Raw genomic sequence first — 15,745 nt, 5'->3', positions numbered from 1 at the left:
AGGTGCCCTGGCTATACACAATATGATACATTTATACTGATACTTGGTAGACTTTAGTATTTTATTAATTATTAATATATCCAGCCAGGGAAAGTTTTTTACTTGGGGCTAAATTCTCCCATGGGATCTGTCTGTGTATCTAAGGGTAGAATTACAGCAGTGGTCATTGGTACCATATATATCAGTACAGAGTAATTTGCAGCAGTGTAATATGTAATGGAACAATAAATGTCTTCTTCCTTTGTCTGATGCAAGAGCTTTATAGTTTTTTAAATATTTCTGCTCAAATGGATATCACATTTTTAATAAATAAATGCAGCTGAAGATTTATAAACATACTGTTGCATATGTGCTCCATTGACATATGATATAATTTAATAGGTTTTACTTTTATAGATAACTTGCTTAATTTTAGTGTGACTATCTCATGGCTGAAAGATTAAAGTGATGACCAATCTTACTAGAGGTACATGGTGCTGAGAAATTAATTTGAAACCATTTTTAATTTTAAAAATAAAAACGAAGTGTATAATAGCCATGAGGCTTGGTTCTGCAGAGCCTTCCTGATAAAAGAACTCTTCACATGCACAAGTAGTTCCTCTGAAGTCAATGGGACTGCTCATGGGAAACAGGGCTTGCGGGATGGCTCCCAGTGGCTTTGAGTTCTTTGAATTCAATTAATAACATTACATCTTTACAAGCATTGGTGCCTCTGTGTTTGAATGGGTTTTCAAACTGCAAACTAATCGGAACAGCTTTGTCTATTTTAAGGTTTTATTCATGCAAGAATTCATTTTGGTTTTGATATGGTTTAAAGCTGGCTTTTTGTATAATGGAGTGGGTATTTTTTTCTGTACCCCTTAATAAAATCAAAACCAACATTTTATTACTAAAACCTTTCCACTAATACATTGCTTGAATACTTATGATCTGTGCAATAATTTAGTGAAATATCATTGTACTGCTCGTACTCCTAATGTATACATATAATCACTAATAATTGTATACAATGAAAGCTTATAAACTTAATTTTAAACTAAATTTGATAAACTATAACTATACTATGCTACTAAGTATATTCAGTTATGGAGAACATCATAGTACTTGCAAACTCTATAGCATACGAGGTGCTCAGATACCATGGTGTGACACTGGGCCAGAAAAGGCTAAGCAGCTTTGCAAGTTGCATGGCCCAAATCTGACCTTTAAAGACATATTAAAGGAAAATACAGATAATAGCGAGGGCCATTTCTTACAAGTAGACTAGAGCTTTGAGATGAAAGTGTATTGTTGGTAATTATATGATGTTCTTTACGTATATCTTGTTGGAGGTTAACGATATAAACTGCTTTCCTGTCCATCACTCTTCTATTGATTAATAGTTCAAAAGGAACATATTAACATTTAGATGGAACTTGAATGTAACAATACTATTGTTTTTATTTCTCTTTGAAGTTTAAGTAGTAAATATCTGTGGATGATTATGTGTTAATGTAACTAGTTACAGATGTGCACAGGACATAGGAGATGATACTTCAGAGCCACAAGTAATCACCTATTAACTGTTCAAGGAGGTACCTGCTGTCAAGAAGATATCAGTGAGCCTGCACGGATCTATAAAACACTCTAGTGGACTGATCCTTTTTATCTCAAATCTGTCCAAGCTTGTCAGGGAAAGTTTGGATCGCAAGATTAGGATCCCAGCACCATCTTGGAATCACCTTGCTAATTCTCATGGGAGAATTAGAATGAACTTTGTACATGGACTATCTAGTCTTCATTTCTCTGGACTGGATTTCTAACAAAGAAACTAAACAAGAACTGATGACCCCAAGCTGTTTGGGTAATTTTAGAGACTTTGCAATTTAAGAATTTTGTAATTCAGTTATCATCTCTACTTTGAAACTGACCTAAGAGCTTTATTTTCATCTGTGCATGTATACTGAGCTTTTAACCATTACTCTTTACTTTTTAAAAAATAAATATTAGTTTAGGGTTAGAGTTTAGTTAATAATCATTGGCTTTAAGTGTGCATTTGGGTAAGATCTGAACTGTTCATTGACCTGTTTGGTAATGTATTTGATCCTCTGGGATTGGTGGAACGTTTTTCATATAAAGGATAAAGATTTTCAGTAATCCCCATCATATTTGACTTGGCTGTCATCAATTTAAGTCAATGGAAAGACTCCTGTTTACTTCAGTTGACTTTGGATCAAGTCTGTGATTAGAAATTGAACTACTAAATTAGGATTTGTTTTAATTAATCTATTTATTTCAGGATAAATCAGATTTCCACCCCTTACCCCCACATCCCCACCTCATTATCATCTACAATTCCCAGCCAATCATGTACAGGGAGATTTGGGTTAAACTGCAGTCCAAACTCAGTAAACAAGCCGGTTGAATAACACATATTGTCATATTGTTAAAGATCAGACAATTACATTAAATCTTCCAGAGCTGTGACCTGGAAGCTATTTTTCACTGTTCTAACTGTATCCTTTTTCCACACAACAGCAAGATTTAGTCTAGAACACCACTGAGCAATAAACTAGCATGAAAGAGCTACATTCTAGGGAAGCAAATCACCTCCATGTTAACCCAACCAAATCCCCGAACTTGTCGCTGAATGAGAGTGAGCCATGGAAATGCGATGACCAGGAGAAAAATGGAGAGACAAATAGGAAAAATACACAGAAGAGGGTTAGTACCATTGGAAAATGTGAATAATGAAAAATTAGGTAAGAATTAAACCCTGAAATGGATCATTGTGCATTATACATGGACCCAATCCTGCAAATTTTTCACGAGGAACTCTCACGGAAATCAGTGGGAGTTTTCCTTGCAATAGGAATGCAGGATATACTCTGTGTAGCAAAATGACAGATGCAAAACCCCATCAAATATAGTGAATTTAACACTAAGCCTTACAGTAAATTTATATGCAGTGGATGGTAATGAATAACAGATTTATGACTTCTAACTCTGAAGAGTAGAAGTGACTTTTTCCCAAGGGAGTGGTGGAAGTAACACTGCTTGGGAGTTTGAAAAACACACTAGCAATTATACAAAAGGGAATAATCCTGCATTGGAAGGTGGATGGACTAGATAATGGAATAGGTATTTTCTCTCTCTGACTTCTCTGATTCTGTAATTTTGCAAGGAAATATTTTTCCATTATAATGTTGTATGTAGGCTTCTTTTGATATGAAAAGAAATTAGGAATATTTAAATCTGGTCTGAATATCCTGCACTGCTAGTGATTTAATTTCCCTCTCCTTAAAAACTATAATTTAATTTCAAAGTTTTGTTTTCCACCTATTTTATGTTCACTTTCCCCAATTGATTAGTATAATTAAAATAATCATGAAAATAAATTCCAGTATCTGGAAATAATATAAAAATCTTACCTTTTTCACATCCCTGACTAGCAAATGCAGTGTATTTGGTGGACCCAATCTCTGAAAGAGAGACCATTCAGATTTTGTTAGTGCTCAAATTCTTCCTGGCTTTATTTTAAAATAAAAATATGTCGTTTCTGCAGAGCATAAGAGATTTGGATGTGAATTCTCAGAACCAGCATTTGGTCATTATCAGAACAACTTCATGGATAAAAAGATGGGAGGCATAACTGGCCAAAAGTAACGATTCACTAGTAGAGTTAACAGCCACCTTTGTGCTACTATCATCCTAGGAACCCTGTGCAATGGTCCAGGTCTCAGATACCTGTCACAGTACCTTCAGGTTGCCTTAACTTGCACTGATTGCTAACAGCTACAAGAGGCTGTATTGCCCACCTAGGAATTGCCAGGTATTGGGATGCCTTGGCAATGACCTTTGGCCACACCTCCCATACTAGCAGCAGGGAGAGGTGATGTAGAAGTAATTTATGTCAACTCTGTGCCTCTGCAGGATTCAGGGGGGGGCTTTGCCTCTCTGTTCCTGTGTTTCCCCTCTGGTAAATGGGAATAATGATACTCACCTCCAGTGTAAAGTGCTTTGGGATTTATGGATGAAAGTTTCTATGTACTGCTTTATTATTACAACAATAATAAGGATAACAAAAGAAAAATTAACTGAGGGTCAACATGATTGTGTCACACATCAGTGAGGGAGTTAAGAAAATGCAGGTAAAAAAGCCACAGTAATTGGGTGATATTATGGTTTTAATGGCAATACTAGTTATTGAAGAGTTCTTAATACACATTTTAAAAATTCTTCACTATTTACATGATAAACCATAAGAACTTCTAAGAGCTGCTCTAGGTTTAGTCATTAATACTCTGTGTATCTTAAGTATTATGAAGCAATGAGTTATTACAGTGACTCTCTCTAGTGCTATGCACCAGTCATGGACTGTCAGAACTCCCAGCTTTTTTCCTTGAATTGTAGAAGTATAAAGTGAAACCACCAGTTTGGACAGTTTCTGTGCCAATTATTAGGAAGAGAAAGAGAGAAAGGAAAAAGGTGTCACATTGAACTCAATAGTGAGAGATGCCACAGTTTATATCAGAATTTCAGCTCACTCACAGTATTATAAAGCTCTTCTAGTCGAGGAATAGTGAGGAAACGTTGCATGTTCACTCCATTTTCAATCAGGAGTTTCACAAAATCAACTCGATCCAGTACCAGAGCGTCCAGCATAGCCTGCTCCAGGGAATTCACCTGCAAGTTCAGAACAGAGAACACATAAGCAAGCAATGCAAACCTTGGGGAAATGAGTAAGAGTTGCCGCGCCAGCAACTGCTAAACAGAATTGTTTTGGTTGTTTGATAAGAGAATTTACATGTGAATTTCCAGCTATGTTCAGTCACTTGTTAGTCAAATGCCATTTTGAAACATGAAAACATCCTCTGCAGGTGGATATAGATGTTGTGTGGTTTTTTGGATGCATCCTTAATGGGGAAGTAATGAAAGCAGTAAATGAAATCTTTAAGAGCATGACTGTAGCTTTCAGTACTTTCTATTTGGTATCTTATAGCTAAATCAAGTGAAATACATTATATGACGGGGAAAGTTTGCTTGCAGAGTGTGATAGGAGATTGTTCAATTTAAAAAGAATGCACTGCACGAATGTAAAAAGAGTCTGATGTTCTGTGTCATAAGAAGCCACATAGGCAACATCAATTCAATTTACAAGCTGTTGCTTCAGATAGACAGAAGTGGAAATATATACTGGTGAAAGGCTCAGATCTTCTGAAAAGGAACCCCCAAATTGTGTCTGGAAATATTGGTCAGAAAACATACAAGAACTTCCCTTAATATGGCCAAATATGGAAGCAACTCAATAGAATATTCAACTTTTAAAAAACTTAAAATAAAACCTCATTGGAAATTCAAAACAAAAGAACTGTCTGCTTGTCAAATGTGACGTCTCTCCCACCAATCACTGATGGTTTAGAAACATTCAGAAGAATACCTTTTTATAATGGAAAAAAGTATATATTTTCCCACTCTTTCTGTTCCCAAATATGGTTTAATCACTTTGGTTCAAACCTTCCAAAACAATTTTCTCCTGAACTGAAAACAAACCTGCCACATTTCAGGCAGGAAAGCAAAAGTGTGTAAAATGTACAAGTATTAATAGCAACTTAAAATTACTACTTCAAATGGAAATGCTTGTATAACCTTAACTATATGCATATCTATGCAATCTACCTATAGTTATTATGAAGACACTAAAATACATACAAGGTCTCCCAGGACTGAAAATATTCTGGGCATCTAGGAATAATATATCTCTCACCAGAAGTTAATTCCTTTCATCCCATATAGGATTAATATGTCTGTTTGCTTCACTTCAAGGGCCTTGTAGAAAATTTAAGAACTAGTTCTGTCTAGGTAACTCATTCTTTAATTTAGCTTCGGGATAGGCTGGGTGTGTGCATATGACAACTGAGAAGAATAGGTTAGAAGGAGGAGTCAAACAAGACAAAGAACAGAGCAGCAACTGGAAGAAAGATTACACACTTCCATCTTACCCAGTTCAGTAGTTCAAGCTTCCGTGGATCTGTTTCTTCTTCCGGCTCATCTTTCACTTTCCCTCCTTTTTTTTTCCCTTTTCCTTTCCCTCTGGCTGCTTTAGTTTGAGCTGCTGGGGATTTCTTTTCCTTCTCGGCGGGTGCTGTCCCATCAGTCACTGTAAGGCTTCCTAAAGGCTACATTTAATAATGCACAAGTATTAAGATAATACAATCGTTTTGGCAAATGGAGGATTGTACAGCAGAATGTTCTGTTGAATCTATTACTGCCGCACACTTTTACAGCGGTGCTATGTGTAACCTACACTCACTCAGTGTGGCATGCTGTCCCCTTCTAGTGGCTACTGGGCCATACATAGAGGTCGATGAGCCTGGTAGTCTTAGCTAACAGACCTGGGGCTTTCAGCTCAGGCAGTGTAGAGGCTCGTGCTTTAATTTCATTCTAGGCATCCCAGGTTTGACCCTGGCTGCTTATGACTTACTCAGGAGCACAAAGAGAAAAAAACGAGTAGGCAGAGAACTCACTGTGTACTAGGCATTGCTTTTTCAACTGTCCTTATCTGAAGTGGCAAATCTCTCCAAACACCAAGGCCCAAATTGGGACATAATGTGTGAGAGAGACCCAAAATGAGGAACACCATGCTCAACAAATTCATGTAGGGATTCATTCCCTGAGAGCAAATAACCCATTCCATAACCATTTGCATGATTCTTTATTTCTGATCTGAGCAACACCATTTAAAAGTGCATTACCACCGGATTTTGGAGTAGGTAAGTCTGGGACTCAAGTGGTTGTCTTTCAAAATACGGTTCATCTGAGATATATGGTACAATGCTGAGTATGCGCCTGGCACTTTACAGTCTTTCCACTTTTTAACGTATGTAAGGAAACAGTGGAATGTTAAAGTAAAAGTAACAAGAGGATAAAGAGCAGAAGGGACTGGCGTTAATAAGAGTACCACATGACCACCAAAGAGGGAAGAGTGCACTTAAGTAGCTCATTTACATGCTAATAGATCATGCTCATGTCTCCTCGAACATGCCTATTCTCCACTACACCCTTCTCCATTTTAATCTGTGCTCTTCGGAGCAGGGAGAAAGGCATGCCTGAGGCTAGAACTGGGCAAATTACTGATCAACTGAAAAATTAGCTATTTTTAACAGTTGAAAGATATTCATTCCAGATCAAACAAGGCCTGTCATTTAGACTTTGATTATTTAAGGGTTTTGAATTTTTTAAAATAGTAAGGAAAATTTGGAAACAAAAATAATTTTAAATGGAAAAATCCATTTTTTCAGAATCTGTTTGTTTTTTTCTTAAGCCAACAATTCGGTGAAACCAACATGAATTCACAAAATGTTTCAATGCCACCAAATGTGCATTTTGCAATGGAAAATGTTTTGGCTGAAAATTTTTGAGACTACTTCCTCTCACTTTGGAGGGCTGCATCTAACTCTTTACTTGTCCTCAGACATAACATTCCACAAACATTTATGCTAGACCACAATAAATTAGTTAATTGTACAAAGAACTGCAGGATCAAAGCCATAAACTTTTGCTTAACAAAGCTTTCTTTTTTGCACAAAGTCCTCTCACACTATCCTACCATGAAAGCATTTACAAGCTAGGACAGAAATTGATCTGTAAACTCAGAAGAAACACTAGTTCAAAGGCAATCTTCATGAATTTGAAATGACAATGAATTGAAATTGGCTCATGTAATTTCCACAAATAGTTGAAGAGTACAAAGATGAAACAGGACAAAGCAGTAATAGGTTTTGTTTGCCAGTTGGTACTTTTTAATCTAAACACAATAATGTGGAGATTGGAAATTATAAATGGGTTTATAATAATACCTTATATTGCTTAGGATCCCTAAATCCTCTTTATAAAAATGGTTTAATGGACCGTGACTATTTGGAAACATCCCATTACTATCAGGGAAGGAATAAAACAGCATGTACAGGAAGCTTTGTTGGTTAGATTTTTAACGACTGAGGTTTCTAAATGAAATAAAACCTCGATGAAGTACATAGGATGTATGTTAAGTATTTTACTGACCATTTTATTGTACGTAATTTCAAGAAAGACATCTAATTAAAAAAAAAAGAACCTTACTTAACTCTTACGGCCTGTTTCTTCCTTGTTCCTCAGAACACTTTATAATAATTTGATACCAGATGGCTCATGTAGTAAAGCAAAATGCATCAGCATATTGAATCAGCAAACTGGCTTAAAACAAGGTTTTTTTAGTTACATGAATGACTCTAGGGGTAGAATTTTCAAAAGCAAATCAAGTGTCTGATCTTCCCTCATTGAAGTCAATGGGAGCTTTACTGTTAACTTCAATGGGTGCAGTATCACACTTCAAATGATTTAGGAGCACAAGACCCATCCCAATGCCTTAGGCACTCCTGCAAAATCTTACCCGTAGATTCATTTTGCATAATCCCACACACCAAGGGCCCGATTTTCAGCATTGGTTTCTGGCTGTGGTCATGATTGTGTCCCATTAATTCAAATTGGGATTTTCAAAGGAGTCTCCTAAGTGCCTTTGTAAATTCCATCTTAACTGTGTAATTTATTAGAGCTAGACATCTAACCACCTGCTTGCATCCACGCATCAAGCAGCCTGAGGTCTAAGTGGTATTACTAGAAAATGCAGTTCACTGTGGGTGTGATAACTGATAATGCAGAGTGTAAACCAGGCCCCATATGATTTCCATTATTTGAATTTCTTGCCTCCGGAGGAATCTTGAATACATTAATTTGCTGATTTTATGCTGCTATTTCTCCTTTTAAAAACACACGTGTTTTGTTGTTAAATTTTTGCAATCTGCAGACTAGCGATAATGAACAGTACATATGGAATAACCCACATCAGATCATCACGCATACCAAAAGAATTGAACATTATTACTGTCATTGCCAAGAAAATCAAAGGAAGGGATATTAGCCACTTAATTTAAAATAATTAAATAATAAATAATCTGCCTAGGAAAAGAGGCTTTACCGGCCAGTGATGTCCAAAGACAAAGATTTGGCTGCGTGCAATGTCCACTCGGTTCCAGGCCAATGCCAAACTCAGCTGATCTGGTGCAGATGCGTTGGTACCTAAGCGCAAACGAATATTTGGCATTTCATGCTTCATGTAAATAATGAGTGGACACCACTGTAATTTAATTCTCTGGGGGTTAGATCAGATCTTCAGCTGGTGTAAAGGAGAGTAGTTCTGTTGCCATGAATGGAGCTATGATGTTTTACACCAACTGAGGATTCGGTCCAATATTCCTGTCAAAATAGGGAATAGTAAAATTGCTCCCTGCAGTTCACAGAAATGGATTTTAGTCCCTGACTTATTTTAGCAAGGGTATTAGTCTTGTCTCATTCATCAACATCAGGGATACAACATCACTTTATATAAATGTTGTTTAAACAACATTATGTAGTTTAAATTTTAATGAATAATTGTCAGAAGCGATAGAATAATCTCAAAAGGTTCAGATTAGCTCACAAACAAAAATCTTCATGAGAAGAGCAATATGGCTTAGAATGTGCTTTGGAATCCAGCTAAGAGTCTAAACCAACATTACTTGCTTTACAAAGATTTACTTTAAAAACAACAAAACCAAAACTCAAATGTTAGAATGTTTGGAAATTATACGGCAGAGGGAATTAGCTGGATCCCTTAATCCAGCCAGTTGCGTGATCCATGTTTTTCTCCACTGCCATATTATCCTCCATCCTCATCACCACCCATCTGATTTACACCACACACTGAAACTTCATTTGTTAATGGGACACTTTCGTTAAAACCTCTGTAAAGGTAAATAATTTAGTAGGAGATGACGGGAAATGGGTCGCTTGCTATGTTGAACTTCGGGTATATTTTTGCAAGTTTTGTGGGGCTATGATAAGTGTGGGTGGTTGGTTTCAGGGGCTACTGCCACTCCATAACAAATCCTCACTCTTACACACAGTCCTTGCTAAGAGTTTAGATGTTTATCAGAGCTTAACCAGCTCCTCTGAAAGGCTTCTTACTTTTCTAAACCCTGCTGACTTTATCACTAATCCTGCTCCCCCTCCCTTCCATACAGTATAATCAGCAGTCTGGTTGATGCCATAAACACAGGTCTGGAGATTCCTTAATCCCATGCGTCTCTTCTCCCTACATCCTTCACCTAAGAATCTTCACTCTTTTGTAATAAACTGGTATCAACTTCCGAAGTGCATAAAATGTGATAACAGCAGTTGTTCCAACAAAGACTGACAGGCTCAGCTGCAAAGGTAAGGAGGGTTATTGGGTGCAGAACAGATCTTAGATTTGCAGAGAGAGAGAGAGAGAGAGAGATCTTATTAGACAGAGAAACCAACTACATTAAGAAGTGTCCATAAACCTCACTCCAATACTTGAACTAACCTTTTTTATTGAGGTTTGAAAAATCTGGTTAACTTTTTATTTCTCCCCAAGTTATTTATTATTTTGCATTCACTGGCCAGGATTAGAATTGAATGTATTTAGATAGGTTGGCGAGACAGGATGGGGGAGGCAATATCTTTTATAGGACCAACTTCTGTTGGTGAAAGAGACAAGCTTTCAAGCTACACAGAGCTCTTCTTCAGCTCTGGGAAAGGAACTCTCTCAGCGTCACAGCTAAATACAGGGTGGAATAGATTGTTTAGCATAAGTAGTTAATACACATTCTAAGGTACCATTCAAGATGAATTGGCCCATTAACACCACTGCAGTTATAGGACAAAAAAGGGAGGTTAGTGGATTACAGATTGTTGTAATAAAATATAAATCCAGTGTCTTTGCTAGACACACAAAATCATGGTCTTAATAAAGTTATTAATTTAAGCTTCTCGGCTGGTCCTTTGAAGACCCGTTCTTGATGGGGAACACACACACTGAAGGAAATCTTTCCTGAACCACCTATTCTGGCCTTCAAACAATCCCCCAATCTTGCCAAACTCATCATCAGAAGCACGCTCCCCACAGACCCAGGACCCACCAACTCAAACTGGCACCAGACCTTGCCACAACAGATGCAAAACCTGCAGACATATCTCCACAGTTACATCAATACCCTCCACAACACACTTTTCAAAATCCATGGGTCCCACACATACCTGTCACAACATGTGACATACCTCATCCAATGCAGTAAATGCTTCAACAACAACTATGTGGGCAAAACGAGACAATCACTATGCTCTTGAATGAACTCACACAGAGAAATGATAGAAGACAAAACACCATATCACCCGTGGATGAACACTTTTCGCAAAGCGATCACATATCTGACCTCTCAGTCCTCATCCTCAAAGGAAACCTACATGACACCTTCAAAAGACGAGCAAAGGAGCTTAAATTCATTACTTTGCTAGACACTAAAAATCATGGTTTTAATAAAGACACTGGATTTATGATTTATTACAACAATCTGTAACCCACTAACCCCCCTTTTCTGTACTCTGACTGCAGTGGTGTTAATGGGCCACTTCACTTTGAATGATCCCTTACAACGTGTGCTAATTACTTATGCTAAACAATCTGTTTCACCTTATATTTACCTGTGACCCTCTCCGAGTACCTTTCCCAGTCCTGAAGAGCAGCTCTGTGCAGCTCTAAAGCTTGTCTTTTTCACCAGCAGAAATTGGTCCAATAAAAGATGTTACCTCACCCACCTTGTCTCTAATATCTTGGGACCAACACAGCTACAACAACACTGCAAACAAAAATGAGAAAAGTTGTCCTTCTGGCATTTCCAGCCCAGAAAGTAGGAGCAGGAAACTGTGGAAACTTCAGGGTAAATCTATAAAAACCTTATATATCTCTTATCAGACCTGAACATAAAACACCAAACGCTTTGTCGTTACTAATCTGAACTGATAAGAATAGTCAAAAGTGGTGGTTCTCAACCTATTACCATTTTGGGCCACATATGCAGCTCTATGTGTTATGTGGGTCGCATCCACACAATATATATACTATCTGTAGGGCCCTGAGGATGTCACCTGGGCCGCAGCTGTGTGCTGATTGGGCCGCAAGCAGCCCAAGGGCCATGGGTGGAGAACCACTGAAAGCTTTGGCATTTAGAATGACCCACAAAGACCAAGTGTTTATTTTAGTTTTTATTTCCAGTTGGTTTGTTCATCCTTATTTGTTGCCTGCATAATAAAAACTCACCTTTAAGCAGAGCAGTTAAAATAGACATCTCTATGTCCTGTTGCCCCTCAGAACCCATTCGGAACACAGTTATCTAAAGGACAGAGTAAAACCAAGCACACGATTAATTCAGGAAGGTAAGTTAGAACAAATGAAAGAAAGTGAATAAGTGAAGGAAAAGAATAAAAATGTTGTGAGAGAAAAGAGAAAAAAAGAGAAGAGCAGATAAATTGCAGATTTTCTATATTGTTAGAAAAAAAATTAAATTTGCAATTTCAATTAAATTTTTCATTGACATTTCTAACTTTGACAAATAAAAAGGGGGTGAAAACTTCCATATCATTGTCCTTTTCTTTGACCAGCTATACAGCTAGTAAAAAATAAATAAATCAATAAATTAAGTTTTGATGAAATTATTTTCTTGACATCTCAGATTTTGACAGAAAGCACAGGACAAAATTGTTGTGCCAATTTTATATTGTTTTCCAACCATCCTTAGTATTTTCCAGTATCATGAATTACCCACTAATACCTGAAATAACCATTACAGCATGTCTTTGACTGAATTTAACATACACACAAATTTGAGATGCAAGTTAAGTAATACATTTGGCAAAAAGTACAACCCTAGATGAACCTTGGGGCAACTATTTTGTAAACAAAAGTGAATATTTGTATTAATGTTTGGTTCAATTGCTTATTAGTACCTATGAAACTACGAAAATAGTTGCTGCCTTTAAGAAATGATAACTGAGGTGAAGCCCTGCATTACAAAAAGAACAGGAAGAAAAATAATGTAATGTAGGATTCAAACACCGAGGATAATCTAATAGTATTTCACATGTCTAAATTATGATAATTTCACATATAGCAGACAAAGTGTTGCCAAATTCATTTCCATCCAAAAGCATTCTTTCACTGTATAAACTAGTGCAACCATTGGGTATGGCAATTTTTTCAACTTTCAATAACTTGTATCATTTTTGTACACAGGAGAGATGTGTTTGGTAAAGGTACATTGATTTAGCAGAGGGAAGAGGCATAGGAAAAGTTACATCCATTGACAGGGAAATAAACAAAGTGATCCAAGAATCATTCAAGGTGGAAGACTTGCTCAGTCAAGCAAATCATCACCCTGCTCAGGCCAACCAGTCTTATCTGAATCCTTGAGCCACCCTCTGCTTAATGAGTTTACGGCCTCATTTATTACTCAGCAGATGAAGCCTCCTGTGATTTAGCATTCTTTAATTCCAAAAACTTCATTAAGGCAAGTCCCTGCAGAACCTCTTTACTCAACCCAATCTACTACTGAGTTAAAAGTGCAAAACAGTGCCCTAACAAAGCAAGTTCCTTGGGACAGTCTTTCTGCTCCCTTGCTTTCCTGTGCTTTGCCTCTCAAAACACTCCTCTCGCATGTGACTTGCACATACAGTCAGTGACCTGTGTTCTGGGTGGTGGAGAACTCCAGCAGGGATTTGCCTCCGGTAGCACCATTCCTGCCCAAAGCATACTAGTGGAAAGTACACCCTTTGGATGGTACCGCTTGTCACCTCGTTTCACACCAAGCACCCTCTTCTCCCTGACCCTCCTCACCTCCTTTGGGGTGGACTGCACCTTTCCAGGCTCACAAAGAGAACACTCCCTGTGCTCTCATAAGCATTGCAATGGCAACTGTTCACAGCCCTTTTTCAAAGGGATAGGTGGCTAAAACAAAAACAAATCTGAATCTTAACCTCTTCAACAAGAAAAATAGTTTGGAAAAAAAGTCTATTTAATTTTCTGCACCATTATTTTTCATATTTGTGACTCTGCCTTTCTGGGTTCTGGCTGGCATTAGAAACAGAAGTGCCAAAGCACTGTAAGGCCTGGTCTACACCGCAGGGGTCTTCATGACTCTATGTTGACGGGAAAGTGCCTTCCAGGGAGGTGGACTAATTCAGTTGATGGGAGAGCAGACCCACTCTACACAGGCCCACTCAATCAATACCACTGCATTGATGCCTGCCGCCATAGCAGTGTAGACATGCCCTAAGAAAGGCAAGATTTCTTATGATTCCATCTGCTTAGTGTCATTAGATACCTCATTGGAAACAAACGGCTCAAACCTGCCAGAGGATGAGCATGCTGGCGTTGATCCAGCCAAGCACTTAAGTCCAAGAGTAGTCCCTGGGACTATTTATATGCTTAAATTTAAAAATGTGCTTAAGTGCTTTGCTGGATCAGGGCCAGAGTGCACAGCATCCTGGAGGGCTGAACACAGAAACCACAATGGCTTTACAATGTATTTTATTAATCACAGCTACAGTAAAAAGATAGAGAATGACCATGTTGTCGACATATGCGAGTTTCATGCCTGAGGTGTGTGGAAGGTCAGCAGTATAGAGGTTGAAGAGTGCAGGGGCCAAAACCGACCCTTGTGGGACACCATTTTTGAGAAGCCTTGTCTGGCTGGACTGTCCATTTACTATGACGCGGAAGCAACTGTTGCTGATGATTTCTGGTATTGCATGTATCATATGACGATCCTGGAGGCAATTATATAGCTTGAGGAGAAGGCCACTGAGCCAGACAGTGTTGTAGGCTGAGGAGAGGTTGATGAACACAGCACCACACTTTTGGTTGGACTCAAAGGCTGCTTCAATTTAGTCTGTGGCTGCAAGGACCTGATTTCTGTTCTCCTTTTCTTCCTAAAGCCGACCTGCTTGTTAGGTAAGGCCTGCTCAAACTGTGGCTCAATCCTGTTTAATATTAAACGTTCCATAAGTTTAAATGGCACTGACAGGAGGGAAATGGGGTGGTAGCTCTTTGGATCATGGTTTGATTTATGTGGTTTCAATATGGCAACAACATTGGCTCTTTTCCACAGGCGGGGAAATTTTGCTCTGGTTAGGTAATATGACATGAAGTCCCTCAGCCAGTCTAAAAGTAGAGGAGCTGCATGGATGAGCTAGTTGGGGTGTATGTTGTCAGGGCCTGGTGCCTTTCTGGGTTTAAGGGTGTCCGATGCAGATTTGAATTCATATTCCATATTCCAATTCTATTCCAGCAAGTCCTTTGAGGACACACGACAGATCTTAGAAAGGGACGTCCAAGCAACGCGTACTTATTATCATCAGTGGCAGCTTCACCTTAACATTCAGAAAACAACCTGCTCAGCCTTCCACCAGAACAACAGGGAGGCAAACAAAGAACTTATCATCCGACTCAATTGATCGTCCCTGCCATTCTTGAGCACCCCAATTTATTCAGGGGTAAAGCTGGATAGAACCCTTTCTTTTCGCCATCATATCAATGGAGTAGTAGCAAAAGTGGCAGCATGGGTCAACCCGCTGCGGAGGCTGTGCAGTTATGACTGGGGTGCGGATTTCACAACCCTGCACTCTGCTGTGTTGGCACTTGTGTACGCTCTAGCAGAATACTGCGTGTCTGCTTGGGGCAGCAGTACACATACACCTAAGCTGGACACACATCTCAATACTGCTCTTCACATTATCAGCAGATGCCTGCGCCCCACACCACCTTACAAATTGCCCGTTCTGTCTGGTGTTCCACCCCACCACCTGAGACAGCTGGTTGCAACCAGGCAAGCAG

General features: G+C 38.5%; 1 protein-coding gene across 1 annotated transcript in view; it reads right to left on the bottom strand.

Moving 5' to 3' along the window:
- The window catches only part of TRPM1 (transient receptor potential cation channel subfamily M member 1), a 36,166-nt gene extending 27,033 nt beyond the window's left edge, over nt 1-9,133 (bottom strand). Inside the window, exons 1-4 of the mRNA XM_067534691.1 lie at nt 8,996-9,133; nt 5,982-6,158; nt 4,531-4,665; nt 3,411-3,461 (exon numbers count right to left, since the gene is read on the bottom strand). Of these exons, the coding sequence (XP_067390792.1) occupies nt 3,411-3,461; nt 4,531-4,665; nt 5,982-6,158; nt 8,996-9,133 (501 nt within the window). The remainder of the gene's footprint in view (nt 1-3,410; nt 3,462-4,530; nt 4,666-5,981; nt 6,159-8,995) is intronic.
- Between the last annotated feature and the right edge of the window lie 6,612 nt (nt 9,134-15,745).

This window comes from Emydura macquarii, unplaced genomic scaffold (genome assembly GCF_026122565.2).
Source record: "Emydura macquarii macquarii isolate MOO-44397 ecotype Brisbane River unplaced genomic scaffold, CSIRO-AGI_Emac_v2 contig_3451, whole genome shotgun sequence".
In the NCBI taxonomy this organism is placed as follows: Eukaryota; Metazoa; Chordata; order Testudines; family Chelidae; genus Emydura; species Emydura macquarii.
Note: the sequence above shows the minus strand (reverse complement) of the source record. Positions and strands in the feature narration are given on the sequence as shown.